We start from the raw sequence: 17,010 nt of genomic DNA on the forward strand, positions 1-17,010 counted from the left end.
GAACACCTCTCCAACGTGCCAGACGCCATCGCATGTGAGCATTTGCCCACTCAAATTGGTTACGACGACGAACTGGAGTGAGGTCGAGACCTCGATGAGGACGACGAGCATGCAGATGAGCTTCAATGGCATCCGAGTTGTTTTATTTAAAATTCACTGTGGTAATGTACAGAAACAAAATTAGAAAGAATGTGTCTCTGTCCAAATATGTATGGCCCTGACTGTTGCAGCTCTATGCAATTGATTGCCTTTAGGCCCTGAGTTTGCTCTGGTTAGGGAATGTGTCAGATCTAGGAATCAAATCTCAACCAAAAAGGTGATATATTTATTTATGTTTCCTCCAAAGTGCCAAAAGATTGAATCTGTTTGTCCTGTTTTAAATGTAAGTCAATGTGGTTAAATGAAATCATTTTATTTTAAACATCTTTTGGCTCCGACTTTACTCATAAATCAATGAGATTATTTCAAAAATCTCTACGTTCCACATTTTTTTGCATAGTATTTACTGTACATTGTGCCAAAATGTAACTATTTATTACACAAGTCTTCATTTTGTTTTTATGACAGCTCAGCATTATTATTATTTATATTATTATTTTGCATAGAATAAGAGAATGCAATAAGCTATAAAGTTGAACTCTGGGGAAAAATTGAATTAGTCAGAGTGTAAATTCAAGCAGGGCAACAACAGCTGCATAGCACAACACAAAAACAATATATGATCTCAGCAAAGGGGAATACAGGCCTCCAGCAACTCAGTTATGTCCTGGAACTCAACCCTGCTGAGCCATGGAATAAAAGCTGAAAGTCTGCAATTCAATTGCATCTGTGTTGTTTTATTTAAAATTCACTGTGGTAATGTACAGAAACTAAATTAGAAAGAATACGTCTCTGTCCAAATATGTATGGTCCTGACTGTACAACATGAATCCATGAACCAGATCTCAGCTCACTAAGTTACTGACTGAAAACAGAATACACAGAGTTTAAGGGACACTTTGTCACTATGACAAAAAAATAGAAAAACAGAAATGAAAGCTGTAATCAAATCAAAACATAAATGTTTCAAATGAGCTCTTTATGGAGGTCCATAAAAGGTGAAAAGTAGCATTGCTATTAATCTACAATATTTGCTTGGATGTTTCAAGTATTGGGCATTTGCTAGAACATTCGAGAAGTAAACAGAAAGGATGAGAATTTTTATTAAAGATTCACACTGATCAAATTTAGATAAAAATGAAAAAAACAAAAACAAGAAAAAGCTCTGATGCAAACATCCGATAAGTGCCGACACGCCTAGTTCCGCATTAGTAAAAAATAGGAAGGGGGGCAATTTAACAAAAACAGCTAAATTGACAATCTTATCTCCAGGAACTATTCAGTATCAACAAAACCACGACCATGTTCAGGAATGAATTCCCTTAAAAGGGCTGCCCTTGATGAAACCCAAGGAAGATGTTTAAAACCTGTTGGAGACGTGTTTTACGTGGGAGGAACAGATGGGGGGGGGGTCTGTGTTTAGTGAGAATCGAGTTTGCTGAAAGCTGAGCTGGTTTGACACAGGAAACTGGGAACATTTCTGCAACATACAAGGCCACAGACTGAGCCAGCATGGTGAACCTGTTGGTCCTGCTCAGTGACGCAAAGAAACAAATTCCAGCAATGCTTCCTAGGTGAAGTTTGTTTGTGTGTGTCCCCCTTTTGCCTCCTCCAGATGAAGTCACAGAGAATGCAAAGAAACACCACCCTTTTTTAATACATACCAGGACATGTAGGAAAAAACTGCAATTAGGGGAATAATATATGAGGTTGTGATGAATTAAAAAAAAAAAAACGCTATTCATCATGGCTGTACAATGCACAGCTTGGAATGACCAACATCAGGGTGGTATGTGAATTGTTTTGCTTAGCAGCACGTCCCACAGTGCTTGAAGCAACAAACAATTACAAAGAACAATGAAGAAAACAATGAAAAAGTGCTTTTTCTTCCTTTTTGAAGGGTTTAGCTTTTCAGGTCAGTGACAGATATGTGAGAATTCCCTCTAGCTGGGTTGCTCTTAAAACAAACTGCATTACACACAAACTTCTGCTGTGAAACTGTGCTTCCTTTTAGAATTTAGGACAAGGTCATAAAAGGAAAAGGTCATCTTTATGGCTCTGTACTGCCGATGACCCTCAAAAAGACTTCCTTTTTGGGAAAAAACGAATGCTCTTGATGGATAGGGCTTTCATCTGGATGCAAAAATGAGAACGATCATGCATAAAAAAGCTTAACAGGAAAAACACAGCATGAATATTATCCAAAAGTGTATAATTTAAAGCAGTGGCCTTTTGCAGGTCTATTACATGCAAGATTTTTCATATACAATACAAGTGCTCATCTTAACTTTTGTAGTAAGTATGTTTTATAAGGTAAAGCTTAGCCCAGAATAGAATGTGATATAGAAAAAACAGCCAATCATGCTGGACTTGTAGGACAAAAATTATGTAACTTCCTGTTTTAAGCAACTTCCGTTTGAAAGCAAAAGTAAATGAAGGCCAATCGGTTCACTAACCAACTGCTACATAATGTAGTTCCCAATTACTCCAGTATAACCTAAACTAGTTTGTCAACTATATTTTTTAAGACAATTTCTCTTTAACTTTGTGCCTAGGATAATGACCCACTCTACTGAAAAGCGAGTCTTTGGTGTTTTTAACATGTTATTGTGGTCTTTTTCTCATGATTGTTTTTTTTCTCATATTTTCTTTATATATGTCATATATATAAAGAAAATGAAGCTCATAATTGCATTTCTGAGAATGCCTTTATTCAAATCGTTGTGAATCAGGAGCTGACGAAAAAAAAATGCCATTAGAAAGAGTTTATTTGTGACATCGAAAATATAGTGGGCGGGCCACAAACTCGCTGCTACGAGATCTCAGCAATGGGGAGGGAAAGGGGGGCTAAAGCCAATTTATTCATTTTATTAAGTATACAAAACCCGATTTATAATGTAACATTGAACATTCCTTCATCACTCACAAAACTGAACAACCAACCATCTTGCGTCACAGTCTATACTTTATCACTCAGTCAGTTTGCAAAAACTTTCTTGAAACGTGCCAAATAGTGAACTTAATTAATTCCCAATGGTTCTCTACTTAGCAAAAACAAAAAGTTGAGAATTGGTCAGAAGGGATTTAACCCATCTCAAAACTACTTTCTGTGACCGTAAAATAAAAGATACTTTCTCATCTCACAAGCAGGCTTTCTAGCTGGAAATTGTTTTGGAGAGAAAAATTAATAAAAAGTAACAATTAATATAATAAAAAGTAACAATATAAAAAAAACTGATATGTAGAAAAGATGTGGCACTTTAAATGATTATGTACAAATAAGTTGACAGAATGATCTAAACATACTGAGACTGTGAATACATCAGAGAATATAAGTGCTGCAAGTACAGACTTAAGATTTAGAATGTTAAAAAGAATATCTATCAGGGAGTTAGAAAAAAAAAGGGATTAACAAATACCTAAAGAGCGTGCACAGCAGTTTAGAGAGCTAATCGATTGTGGTGCAGTGGAAGAGGCTGAAATGCAAATTCTTCAGCGGGCATAAGAGGCCTTTGTGTACTCCACATGTCATTGTGTCCTAGCACCAGCACGGTCTAACCCATCTGGTGACACACACACACAAGCCTACACAGCAATCCAATTAGAGAACACTTCACTAACATCCTTCACTGTGCACAATTTCATCCTGATCAAAGCCTCATCTGTTCCAGGACACTCTTCCTCATCAGGACCAGTATTTTTCATTCTGTCGGCCTGACGTGGTTAGATGAAAAAAAGATTCTTTTAAATACAAAAAATAAAATAGAATCCACAAACTAGCAAATTCTGTTGTCTATGTGCCAAAACAACACGATTCCTCTGATTTGCCTTTATCTGAATGCAAACCCTTCCTGTCTTAGCAGACAACGAAGAAGCTGAAAGGTTGGTGGTCTCTGTTCTGCCCCCTCCCTGACCTTTTGAGGCAACCATGGCACCAGTGTAACCCCAGCACTGCGCCTGCCATATGGTACAGAGCGGCACAGAAAGGCAGAAGGCATGAAGCACGAACCAAGGAATGAAGGAACAGACAGTGAAAAGGGACAAAAAAGTAAGACGACAATAACTGCACTGTGGAGGTCAACCATCTAATCTGAATGCTCTTGTGTTATCTGCTTTATCTGCTAATAGCAGTTTTATTATCATGTTAAAAAAAATCCATTATTTGATTGCATGCTGGGCATTCTGGCTTTGGAGTTGAACTGTGGTTTTTACTGTGTATTTATTTTTGTCACAGATGAATTCCTCTGCAACTTCCCATATGATGGAAACTTTAAATAGAGCATTGTTTGTTTAATGCTCTCAAAAAGAGATAGACATTATTTTGAATATTAAAGCCTTTTAAAATCCACATTACTTTCCATAAAAGGCAAATTAGGTTCAACAAGTTCTTGTTTGTGGTGCACATTCACTGCACAAACAGAATCACTGCTCTGTAAGCTGCAGAATAACTAATCAAAAGCAAATCAATTTGTGTAGAAATACATGCAAAGTCATTAAAAGTAGGCAAAATGTTCATTTTAGACTCCATCTAAGTAAAAAAACAAACATAAAATAACCACTTAAACAGAAATCCAAACTATGTTGGCAGTTTTTTTTACTTAAAATGTCAAATCTCAACAGAAGTGGTTTATATCGATCTAAAACCAATTCATTCTGTTTGTCCTCTGTAGAGCACCTTTGGTTTTGGGGTGTATCATTACATGAGCTTCTCTAAAAAAAATCCTGAAATATAACTGGTCAAAAAATCTCAATTGTTTGGATGGGATGAGGTGGTTTTATCTTCATGCTGAGAAAAAACTAAGGCTGAAGGAAGATTTTTTTTTCCTCTCCTAATTCTCAGGAGGCTAAGTTGCAACCCTCCTTTTTTTTCTTTTTAGAAAAATCACTTTTATTTTCTTTTTCACATGAAATGCATGTATTTTCTGTTAAATGCTATCTTTGGACCCAATCTGACATTCCCACACGCTTTAACCATTTTCCAACTTACCTCACTGTCTGATGCTTCCATTGCCTCAAACAGGGAAAACTGACGCGTAAATAAAGCAATAAATATTCTTTAGCAGAATTTAACGTAGTAGTTGATTTTGATTGTATTAGCTCTGAAACTTTTTGCCCCTTAAACTTAATTGATAAGGACCCAGAGTAAGAAAAATATCTGGTTTTTGAGTTCCTTTGGGACAAGGTAGTGTCAGGCATTCCAAAAACCTCAAAGAAAGGCAAGATGGTGAGACCTTACAAAACTCTCTACAAGCTTGGTTTTGAGGGTTCAAGTTTTGGTCTTGTGACAGCTAATATTTCTGGTGTGGGGTATATGTTTTTTCTAATCTTTACTTTGTCCCACCCAACTGCCCATTTTGGAATTTTGTTTGAGTTGGGCAGAGTAATCTCCGCTCATGATCATCCTAAAGGTGATGTCCAGCGATTATACACCTATGGTTAAAACCAAAAACAGGAGTGCCATTTTCTAACGAGCAAACAATAAATATAGCAACAGATAAACAAATCCATTCTCATCTTTCCAACAAACAATAGTCAAGCGAAGAAGCATGAATTTTATTTATTTTTACAACAGGTTATTTATGGTTTTAATATAAAAAGTAAAATACAAAAAATCCAATATAAATGCTACAACAAATGTAAAAAAAAAAAAACCTATATTCTATTATATTTACAATCTTGAACTTTTTGCACACATTTTTACATAATGCTGGAGGCACACATGCTAACCACGCTTCTGCTGCAAAAAGATCCTATAAAAGAGATCATATTAGCGGCATAAACAATGGCCTGAACCTGCAATGATATCTTCATTTATTTTCTCTAAAACAATCAAATCAACCTTACTGCCTAGAAATAGTTTAATTTAGAAGTTGGTCTTTTCACCAAGCCTTTCAAAGATTTATCTATCTTTTTTTCTTTCATTTTCATCTTCGTGTCATCACTGTTTTTCTTTTGAATAATGGAGGCGACTGATAATATTTAACTGGCTTACTGTCATACACTTTCGGTCTAGCCGGGGGAAATTGTTAAAAGGACTTAATCATTCAGAAAAAATGTGCTATGTCTAGATGATTTGAATGAACTGCTAGGCAACATACTCCAAATGCTAAGTTTGGGAGTGTTCAAAGAGGGCGAGAGAAGAGCAGAAAGATTTACAAATGTATCAGAAGACACAAAATCCCTCAACATAATGAAAGGCAGAGTAAAAGAAGAGGAGTATAGGGGATAATTTACGAGTTGGCTATTTTTCCCCCTCTTTTCTCTAGATTGTAAACTTTTCAAAATTTCCATGAAGTTTCCTGACAAATGTATCCAACATCAGTAGGTAGTTTTTTTTTCTGAATGTAGACAGAACTGCAAAAAGAGTTTTGATGAAACTCATAACAAGGATGTGTGCTTACATCAGTTATTTTTGACACAAAATCAGGATTTTGGTGGACTTAAGTAAATAAACATATTCAAAACAACTGCATTAGTCTTCATCACTGCTCCACGCATCCTGTAAGGCACGATTCCCTGCAGACGAATCAGCGGCACCCTGTAAAACATCCTATGTATGACTTTAGTACCCAAGGAAAACGGACTTCTCTTGATTAAAAAAAAGTGTTGTTCAAAGACATTGATCTTTTTAAAAAATGTAACCATGTGCAGCAAATTAGATGACAGTTTGGTCTTTGCTAAAAGAAAAAAAAAAGGTACAAATATGTCAAAGTTTGTAGTCTAAATTAAAGAACAGTTGTGAGGAAAAAAAACAATTTTGTCTAAGGACAAAAGAAAGGAAGTTTAAAATGAAAAAAATCCGGGGGAAAAACAAGCAAAACATTTTACATAAATACTAAATAAATGCATTTTACTAAGTAGATTTTCAAAATGTAAAATTTTTGTATAGTTGGCTGTGATGCCACAAATTGAGATGAGTAGATCTAGTTAATTTAGGTTAATAAAAGTGTCTTTCTTTGTTTAAAACTATATTTTAAAACAATCAAAATAAAACCTTTAGTAGAATAAATTATTGATGGCTTGTCATTTGTACTGAAATCGGTTATGACTGTGACATCTCTTCTACATGGAACAAAAATAATTTGATATTATTTGAATCCTAAGTACGTAACAAAAGATAAACGTTGAAAAGAAAAGTTTAACATGTAAAAACATTTGGGGGCAATTGTTAATCTAGGCATAGCAAAGATGTTGGCTGTGTCTAGAGCTGCTAAATATATTAACATATATAACACTATTATTATTATCAGTCTTATTATTATGTTATAAGTATTATTATTTAGATGTAAGGATGTTTGAGTACTTATTATTTTTGCTACAGACTTTTAATGTGTTTATTGTTTCTATTAATGCCCGTTCAAATGCAAATCCATCCCATATAAAATTATTCAAAGTCATCGCCTATACTTCAAAACAATTTAGTACAAGTGACTAAAAAAACCTTTTAGTGAACCTTGTCATCCCTACTGTAAATATTGTTTTTTAAAAAGTTAGTTTATCCCCTTTTAGTTTTCCTTTTGTCAAGTCGTGGTAATGAGGTATGTACCTTATTCTTTTGGTCAGACTCTTCTTCCATATCTGAAGCCCGAAGTACAGGAACCCATGCTAGTATGTTACCGTCTTTGCCTCCACTGTACAGCTCCTACACACCAAAAACAAGAGCCTTTTTAAAGACGCACACAAAAAATAAATCTCACTACATGTGCAGACAAATATAACTGCGCCTTTTATCAACCCTTATAGAGAGCAGGACACATTATTAAGTTTCTAAAATATCAATATGTTTAATTACTGAATTTTCTAAACCACTTGTCCTTCCTAAAGATAAAACTCTTCTTGATGTCATCTTTAAAGTGTTTGTAGGTCACCATATGTAAAAGAAATTAAGGAAAAAAATTAATTCAGCAACCCTTCAGACAGACATGACACTGATAAAGCTTAGCCTCTTCACGCCTGAATTTATTTCCCAAAAAAGAAAAGAAAGTCTTCCGTTCAAGGCGATGCTAAACTGAGTGAAGTCCTGGATTCAATGGTATGTTGCAAATCAGCAGCATACAGCATGAAGGAGTAACTACGTAGTTATTAAGAATTAAAAAATGAGGAAACCTTTAAAAGAAAAAAAAAAAAAAAGTTATCAGATTTTCTTTGTGATGCAGCCATGAATGACACCATGACAAAATAGGAGTGCCACATTCACAACTGACTGATATCGACATATTTATTTTTTGTTCAATCTAGTGATTTTCTGCACTTACAGTCATGACAACTATGAAAAGATGTCAGAAAAACGCTAAATAGCACCAGACACGAAACAACCTATGGTAAATTCTATGAAAAGTATGAAAAATTGAGTGGAGACCTAAAGAACGGCAGTTCAGTTAACAGAAGCTGCTCCCTGGGCTCCGTCTCACCTGGTGGTCTGGATGGAACTTGCAGCAGTCAACATTGTTGTAGTGACCCCTGAGCATAGTGACCAGCTCTCCTGTGTGGAGGACATACACTGCCACTGAGCTGCCACACGGCACGAACACGAACTCTGGGCTGCAGCCCTGAGACACTGTGAACTGCAGCCCTTTACGGCTCTCGTTGCAAACTTTCCCATAATTCACCTGAAGAAAAGAAAAAAAAAGGACTTCTAAAAATGTATTTATTGGTGACAAAGGTCAAAAAAAGATTTCACTTAACTGTGCAAAAAATAAAAACTATTGTTCTACCCGTATACAGAAGTTAATTTGTTGTATTTGTTGTAAAATAATCAAAGTTGAATAAGAAACAACCCGTACCAATGTATTTTCCCCAGTAGCACTATTCCATAACCTCATTCTGTCATCAGTTCCAGTAGTTAAGAGGAAGAGGCCATCACTTGTGAAGGACAGACCATTCACTCTGCCATTATGTGCCGTGTTCACTGGGAAGAGAACGGTAAGTAAGATGTTTTAACAGAACTGTGATGTTTTTAATCACTGCTTGATGTCTTACATTTCATTTCAGTTTTTATGAATACATGTAACCCATAAAGGATGATGAAAGCCCTCTTTGAACAAGTTTAGTTTCTTAGTTGGTCTGAATGAGCTAAACTCATTTCTCAGTACTTTCTGTCAGAATATATCGGTGTCTTTGCTCTTTTAAAAAAAAAAAGTACTGAAAATCCCTGATAGAACAACAGCAAATGTTAAATAAGGACCAATAACAGAGTAAGTTGTGTCTCTTGTCAGTCTGTGGTTAAAATCCATTTCAATGTGTTTAGGCTTGTAAAAGTTACACTAATGTGATGCAGTGCAGGGCTGAAATGCTACTTCAGCATTAATGTTACACTGGAAAAACTGCCCTTTTTAATTCAAGTTCAAAAATGTAGAAGACGAAATGTTTTTCCCTTTTTACAAGGGGAAAGATCTACCAATAGACCTAATAGAATCTTATTTTGCAAGATTTTTTTAAAATAAGTTGTAATTTCCGAGCCTTTTAAGACTAAATTAAATCTTGAAAATAGCTATAAACACTTACATTTAGTTATATTGCTCTGATCACTGGAAATATGTCCTGAGATAAGAGCATTTTGCTTAAAAAAAGTTTTATTTAGTGTAGGTAGGTATACAGTATTTCTACACTCCTCCCCCCAAAATACCAGTATATCCTATTTCAAGCACTACAACAATCCAACTCTCTTTATTTTTAGAAACAGCTGTCTTAAGATAAGACACCTTTATCATTTTGGGATACATTTGGATAAATAAAAATTATAGGTATTTGTAAGTCAAATAAACTTTTCAGTTTCCCTAAACCAAGCTCACTCATGATCAAAAATAAAGTTGCTTAAAAATAATGTGAAAAACTTGTTTTATTAAATATATTACTTTAAACCAGATGTTTTCAAGATTTATAGACTTAAAACAAGCGGTACATCTTATTAAAAAGCTAATTTAGTCAGTTTTAGTCTTAAATCAAGTGCAATAAGATATTTAAACAAGAAAGTATACAAAATACTCGCAGTGTAGGACACAAAGCGTAACATTTGCTTTACAAACTCAACAGGAAGTCACTCTACCTGCTTCTGAGGAGGATTTGGACTTGTCTCCATTGTCCTGGTCAAGAGAGAAGAGGCTGCCAGATGCTCGACGAACATCCCACACTTTTACTTTGCTGTCTGCACTTGGAGAGAGAAACTGAGGGTTTATTCATGTGTTTTACCTTCTTGTTTAAGTAATCACAGACAAACACAGCAAAAACACAGCAAAAACACAGCAAAAGCTGTGACTTTTTGTAACCAATACTGTTGTAAAGTACTTGCAGGGATTGACTATGCTGATATGCACTAGCACATCATTGGAGTTTCTATGTGTGATGCGTTTTTCTCAGATTCCCTTAACAATCCAAAGACTAAGAAGAGCGCAAGAATTCCAGTGGTTTAATTAACAAGGGAATATAGTGGTAAAAAAAGCAAGAGGCTATTTCATTTACCATATGCTGCTGACCCACTAGGGCAGGGGTGTCAAACATACAGCCCACGGGCCGAGATGATTCTATCCGGCCCAGTCATGAAGAGTAAAAATTATAAGGATGTTTAAAAAAAAACGTTTCTAGTCCATCCCTGTGGCGAGTTATGATTTTTTAAATAAATAACCGAAATGCGCAATTCCGCCACTAGGGAGAGCAAAGGGAAAGCAAAACAGGTGAAACAGCATATCTCTGCACGTGCCAAAAGCTAAACCTAACAGCTCTGTGTCTGAGTAAGATGTAGTTTGGTTCCGCGTGAGCCCCAACGCTGTTGCATTGCTATAAGAGTGATCAGTAGTGACACCCTAATGACCAAAATGTTGTCAAAAAGAAAAAAAAAGGTTGAAGTGGAGGGCTGAGCTTTCCAGGAAAAATGGACAGAGTTTTATTTGTTTAAAGAACAATTTCCCCATTTGCAGGGGGGAGTTAAGAAAAGAGAAGATTTACCAACCATTAGCTGGACTGACAAAATAACTGTCTGCATTTACTGCAGCAGTGACGTCAGTGATGGAGCAGTGACACCTAGCTACCTTACTGCAAAAAGTTGGAGCAAACATCCAAACCATTTTCAGATGGTGAACAACCTTTGTGAGGAGACTTGGGTGCCAAATGAAGGAATCCAGTCATTTATTGCATTTTTGGTCACTATTGATGAAAGCACAGATAACTGTGCATATTTATTAGAGGTGTTAAAAAGACGTCACAGCTTTCTTGAGTTGATGGACACAACAACAGCTGATGACATACTCAGCTCTCTTGTTACTGTGACAAACTATGTTGGAGTGAACTGGTCACATGATGTCAGTCTGGTCACTGATGGCGCCCCATTAAAGGTCAGGAAGAAGGACGGTGATGCCACAAAATTCAGGCAGAAACCAGGAAAAGACTCTTGGACATTTCATTGTGTTTTGCACACTTGAATAACAGTAAATGTGTTTCTGCACAGGATGTGAATCCTGATATTGATGGTGAAGTTTCAGGAGAGAAAGAGACTCCAAATTCTTATGTTCACAAATGTTTGCAACTATAGCTTACTGGTAGTTTAATTTTTCATTCATGATTTACTAGATTAGATTAAGTTTCAACCTAATCTACAATCTCAGCAACATTTTAGCAAGTGCGTATTCATTAATCAATAAACAAAAAATAATAAAAAACTTGTGGGTAAAATTGCTTCGTAATTATAATCATGTAGTCTGTGACATTTACCACACCTTTAGAATATTTGACATATCTGATTATTTATTTCTAAATTTACAGTTCATTTTTATCTCAGTGATCTAGTTTCTTTCAGGACTTGTAACCACAACAGATCCCTTACAGCTATTTTTGAATGATTTAATTGCCTTTTTTTTAATCGTATTTTACAGGAATATTGTAGGAAGTGGGGAATAGTTTACTTTGAAAAAAAAATGGCAAACTTGTGTGTGAGTCATAATGACAAAAGCATGTGGTGATGCACAAGGACAGCAATGTGTGCGCCTGTCAAATGTACAAAACAAATACCGCCACTGGTTACAACTAAAGGGCCAAAGATATGACAAAGATTGAAATAATAGTTGCATCAACATAAACATTGGAGGGATTAAGCAGCATTGAGTTGATTTTTTTTTCCTGCTTTAAGACAGCTTGATGCAAATGGTGTTTACCTGGCAGTGGCTAAAATGTGCTCATATCTCGGCGACCATCGCACGGACAGTACTTCTGCTTTGTGACCTGCGTTAAAAAACATAATTATTTCATGCGTAAATATTTATGGAAATCCATTTATAAAACATATGAACATTTGTTGTTTTTAAAACTCGGTTCACAAATATCTAACAAAACAAAAAGTCATCTGCAGCAAGAGAGTAATAAATAATGTTCTGTCAAATAACTTTGTATCGAATTACATAACTTTGGTGCATTTTATTTTAAAAACCGAAATATCACATTTAATATCAAACAAGAAGACGGAATTGTTGGAAAAATATTGAAAAAGGTCCTTTTTTGGTATTACCATCTTGGCAAAATATTTCAGGTCTGTGATCACTGTGGATGATTATAAAGGTGTTGGTGCAAAAGTTTCTTGAACAATGTTTGTCTATGTTTCTACCAGCTCTTTCACTGCAAAACTCAGACACTGCCATCACTATATGTGGCGTTTACCTGGTGCAAATGAAATTACACATGGCTGCAGAGATCACTGATGGGTCATTAACTTTAAGCGCTGGTTGATAGGGATATGCTTGATGTCCTGTTAGCTACAGACAAAGCCTTACAAGTATTCTTTTCACTTTGCCTTTGTGGAAATTTTATGTCAAGAAAAAAATTCAGAAATGAAATCAATTCGGTCCAAATTTGTATAATGTAATGTAATGTAATGTAATGTAATGTAGACAAAAAATAGCAGAAGATTCCAAAAACACTTCAAACTGCTGTCAGCCCAAGAAAAGAAAAGACTAACCTTGAAGAACATGAATTTTTGAGCCAGACTTCAAGTCACATAGCTGGATTTTAGGGTTTTTGGTGCCAACTAAAAGGAATAAAAACAACAACATGACAAAAAAAACATAAGAATTTAGCAAAATATAGTTTGTTTGTTTTTTAAATGGTAAAATAAAAAAATATTGACCCCTACCTGCCACAATTGCATTCTATGCAAATATTACCAAATCACTGACAAAGGTTTTGTTTCAGCTGACATGTTATCATTAAAAACATCTGTGAGGGCTCTCTTTCAACATGCACTTTGGAGCTTCTACACAAAATTTGCATCTTCTGCATTTCTGCTGACAAATAGGACCTCTAAATTATGATTCCACAAACCTGCAATGAGACTGTGCTTCCTGGCGATTGGGGACAGGTGGTGATTGTAGATATTACTCTCAAACTCAAACACTTCAGCGGGCTAAAGAACAAAATTCAGAAAGAAAAAGAGACGGAGAAAGTTGTAAGATGCTTTCAGAAAAAGCTTTCGCAAAAAATAAAAACCAAAATCTTCTTCAAGACTAAAACAAAAATAAAGATGCAACATATTTGAATACCTTTAATTGCAGAAAGTTGCCAAACTTAATGGAAAACCAGAAATTTGCAGAATAAGTAGTTACACCGAATATAAATCTTGCTGTTGTGTTAAACTAGCATAAAACAATGTTTTCTTTCCAACACAAAGACAACGTATCCATATCTATCTGCTTGCAAAACAAGGTTAAAATAAGCTCAAAGTGGCATCAAGTCAGAAGTGGGTTAACATTTAAACAGCTAACAAAGAAAACAAAGGGGGAAAAGGCAGACGAAGCAGCTCAGAGCTCACAGAGCAGATCGATTGTTGTGGTGGAGCAGTGGAGGTCAAAATGCAAACATGAAAAGCTCCTCTGTGCTCCACATGTCACTGTGTGCCAGCACCAGCATGGACTCACCCACTGGGGAAACACACACGCAAGCCTGCGGCCCCGTTTGTGGACACACACTGCACTGACATCTATTCACTGAACATCTCATCCTGTTACAACGATTTTACCCCAAATCTAAGCTGCAGGTGCTTAGCAACTCAAATCAAAATGTAGTTTGTTTCACTTGGTTTATTTTGTAAAGAAAGAAAAGAAAGAAACGGAGCAAAGAAGGTCAAAGCTTGGTGGGTCCTGTTCTGTTCTGTCCCTTCCCTGACCTTTTCAGGTACTTGTGGTGCCAGTGTAACTCCAGCACTGTGCCTGCCATATGGGACAGAGTGGGATGGAAAGGTAAAAGGAATAAAACAAAGAAAAACAAAACGCACAGAAAGAAGAAAATAAAGAATGAGGGAAGAAGCTTAGCTGTAGAGCTCAATAAATTATTTTGATGAAGTCTCTTAACATCAAATATTGTTTAATAGTGCATGTGTGTGCTATTTACCTCATTTTATAGGAGCACCTCTAACATTAATAGTGACACAATACATACAGGAAGGACTCCTACAAATTGATCTAACAAAAAGACAAATGGCATTTTAAATACCAACAATCTAAAGACTCTACATCTCACCTTTAAAGTCTCAGTATCCCAAACCTTCATGGTCTTGTCGAAGGAACTGGAGACAAACATCCCCGTGTCATAAGGATACCAAAGAACTGTTTCTACACTGAACTTGTGAACATGTCGGTTGGACCTTCAAAAAAACAAAATTCACAAAAACAACAGCAAGAAGAAAAGACAGAATTAGAATTCATTTAGGTAGAACTGCATTAGAATAGAAAGCTCGTCACCCAAAGTGTATAGATTGGTGCCATCTAGTGGACAAAATAGAGGTAATTTTTACCGGCCAACTGTGCAGACCGCCTTGCAGGTGTATTGTGGCTTCCCGCTGTAGTTTTCCAGGTCATAGATGACAATCACTCCATCAGCACCGCCAGATAACATGCTAATAAATAGAAGATATAAAGTTTTTAATGTCACACTTAACAATTTCTCCTAAATCAGTTTTGATCTTTTTATTTTTGTTTTGGGAGTATTTTTTTTCTCCCTTTAACATAAACTTAAATGTTGAGCATATATAAGTTCAAGCTTTTTGTTTGATTGCTTTTATGTCTTACAAAAAAGCTAATTATTCGAAGATGGTGTACTTTTTAACTCATATGTGTCAAACTCGAGGCCCGGGGGCCAAATGCGGCCCTCCATGTCTTTTCATGTGGCCCGCGAGAGCACAAAAGCTTTTAAGAAATAACAAAAATTGGTGTGTATTTATTTATTTCTAGGGGTAATCAGACTTGAAATATGGGAAAGATACATTGGAACTTAAACACTATCCATATAACCTAACCTGACAGAATCAAATGGAAAAGGATTTATGCTAGAGTAACAAGCAAACGTATTTTTTCTAGGCAACTGTAATTGTCACTTTAAAAAGTTATAATAAATAGATAAATGAGTAATTTAACATTAAGGAGTAGTTACATTTATTTTCATTACATTTAGTTACATGTATAAGTTATATCCGGCCCTTTGAGGACAGACACTATGTTGATGTGGCCCTCGGTGAAAATGAGTTTGACACCCCTGTTTTAACTCATTGGTGATAGCATGTTTCCTTACAGCTGTCTAAGGGAGCATCTTAATTCTTCCAGCAGGGTCTTTACACTGATGTCAATGTCAGCTCTTAACTCAAAAACACTGAATTGCCATAAGACGTTCTAATCTAGTAATCAATACAGAAGCTGTACATGAAATCACTTACTATCTTCCCTCGATTGTTTCAATATCGATGCTATTAATGCCATTCCCATGGATCCGATCCACATCCCTGTCAGGATTTAATTTCAGATTGAGAACCCTAAAGAGATAAAGAAAAAGGACAACCCATTACAAATTACATGTTCAACTCAATTCAATTCAATTTAGTTATTGACAGTTATCAGTGACCTGTAAACAATCATGTGTCCTTAGCATTAATCTATGCATTCATCTTTTCTTTCCGAGTAGAACAACTGATTTTGTGACGATTCAATGAACATTTAAAAATGCTTCATTAGAAATGTGCGGTAAACCATAAAGTATCATTTTTTATTGCAGATAACTAACCTTAAGCATTTTTATAATAATCCTAAATACAGCATTGGCTGTAAATATTCAGCTCTTCATTTTGGCTTAACTTGTTTAAATGCATTTTTTTAAGTACATACTAGTTTAATAGTGTGAGTTCCTCGCTGAGTCCAACGTGTTTTTGCTAAAACAAAACCCTGTCATATTTAATAAGGATAGTTCATCAACGTTTATAATGTTGCATGACTACAAAAAAAATCAGAGTTATTAATTATTGATAAATAAAACGTTAAACAACCTGGTTCGATGTTCAATATAGTATTTTTATAACGTTATTTGTATTAGTATTAGGTAACGTTGTTCGTATAGGAAGAGGTGAGATTAAAAGAGTCCCTACTAACATCTAGGGTTTACCTTTTCTACTGACCTGACGTCATAAAAAATCGGGTACATTAATTGTAATTAAATAGAGATACACTCACCTTCTCGTTGATTCTGCTCGTCTCAGTCTCAAAGGATCATCCAGCCCTGCCCGCCTTGCCGTCAAAAATCCTAACATTGCTTTAATTTAAGCAACTCTTTAGGTTATATTTGCAAACTACTGATTAGCCTAAATGCTATTGCTAACATTGCCCCTTGAATACAAAGGCTTTAAAATCCGTACTGAAACTCTACAAAACTAACAAACATTATATTATATAGAACACTATAGTAGTTATAAATGTATCCAATAAACACTAATATTTACGAATGTTCCCCTATATTTCAGAGTTTTAGCTTTCATTTTGCTTAGCTTTACATCTGCTCACAACAACAATCCGCCATGTTTGATGGTTCTGAAATAAAAAGCCCAGTGATTGGTTAGAACTTGAAAGCCAACCAATCAGAAAACGTTTTGTTCGTTCTCAGCTGGACTGTGTC

The 17,010-nt window shown here is 35.6% G+C and overlaps 1 protein-coding gene and 1 long non-coding RNA gene across 3 annotated transcripts; one reads left to right on the top strand and one right to left on the bottom strand.

Annotated features, from left to right (window-relative positions):
- Positions 1–4,014: 4,014 nt before the first annotated feature.
- Positions 4,015–10,269, top strand: LOC144994605 (uncharacterized). Its single transcript, XR_013658173.1, has 3 exons — positions 4,015–4,147; positions 8,933–9,021; positions 10,132–10,269. It is a non-coding gene; the product is annotated as an uncharacterized LOC144994605 (long non-coding RNA).
- ercc8 (excision repair cross-complementation group 8) lies at positions 5,637–16,977 on the bottom strand. 2 transcript variants are annotated; one of them, XM_023958360.2, is made up of 12 exons: positions 16,572–16,977; positions 15,785–15,880; positions 14,870–14,971; positions 14,596–14,719; positions 13,402–13,483; positions 13,040–13,108; positions 12,243–12,309; positions 10,145–10,248; positions 8,883–9,007; positions 8,511–8,708; positions 7,646–7,741; positions 5,637–6,637 (listed from the first exon to the last, which is right to left on the bottom strand). In XM_023958360.2, exons 1-12 carry the CDS (start codon positions 16,646–16,648, stop codon positions 6,572–6,574), a joined length of 1,206 nt encoding a protein of 401 aa, XP_023814128.1. In that variant the 5' UTR covers positions 16,649–16,977; the 3' UTR covers positions 5,637–6,571. The 2 variants fall into 2 exon arrangements, with proteins under 2 accessions (XP_023814128.1, XP_020561476.2); XM_020705817.3 differs by having other exon boundaries at positions 5,637–6,649.
- Between the last annotated feature and the right edge of the window lie 33 nt (positions 16,978–17,010).

The sequence above is a fragment of the Oryzias latipes genome, chromosome 9 (assembly GCF_053564925.1).
Source record: "Oryzias latipes strain Hd-rR chromosome 9, Olatipes_Hd-rR_3.1".
Taxonomy (NCBI): Eukaryota; Metazoa; Chordata; class Actinopteri; order Beloniformes; family Adrianichthyidae; genus Oryzias; species Oryzias latipes.

Bases quoted from the DNA above. Each gene is read 5' to 3' on its own strand.
- ercc8 (XM_020705817.3), bottom strand. From the start codon at position 16,648: ATGTTAGGATTTTTGACGGCAAGGCGGGCAGGGCTGGATGATCCTTTG. The intron at 14,972-15,784 runs GTAAGTGATTTC...TCTATTTATTAG, and splicing joins GAAACAATCGAGGGAAGATA to CATGTTATCTGGCGGTGCTG. The intron at 10,249-12,242 runs GTAAACACCATT...TCTCTCTCCAAG, and splicing joins CACATTTTAGCCACTGCCAG to TGCAGACAGCAAAGTAAAAG.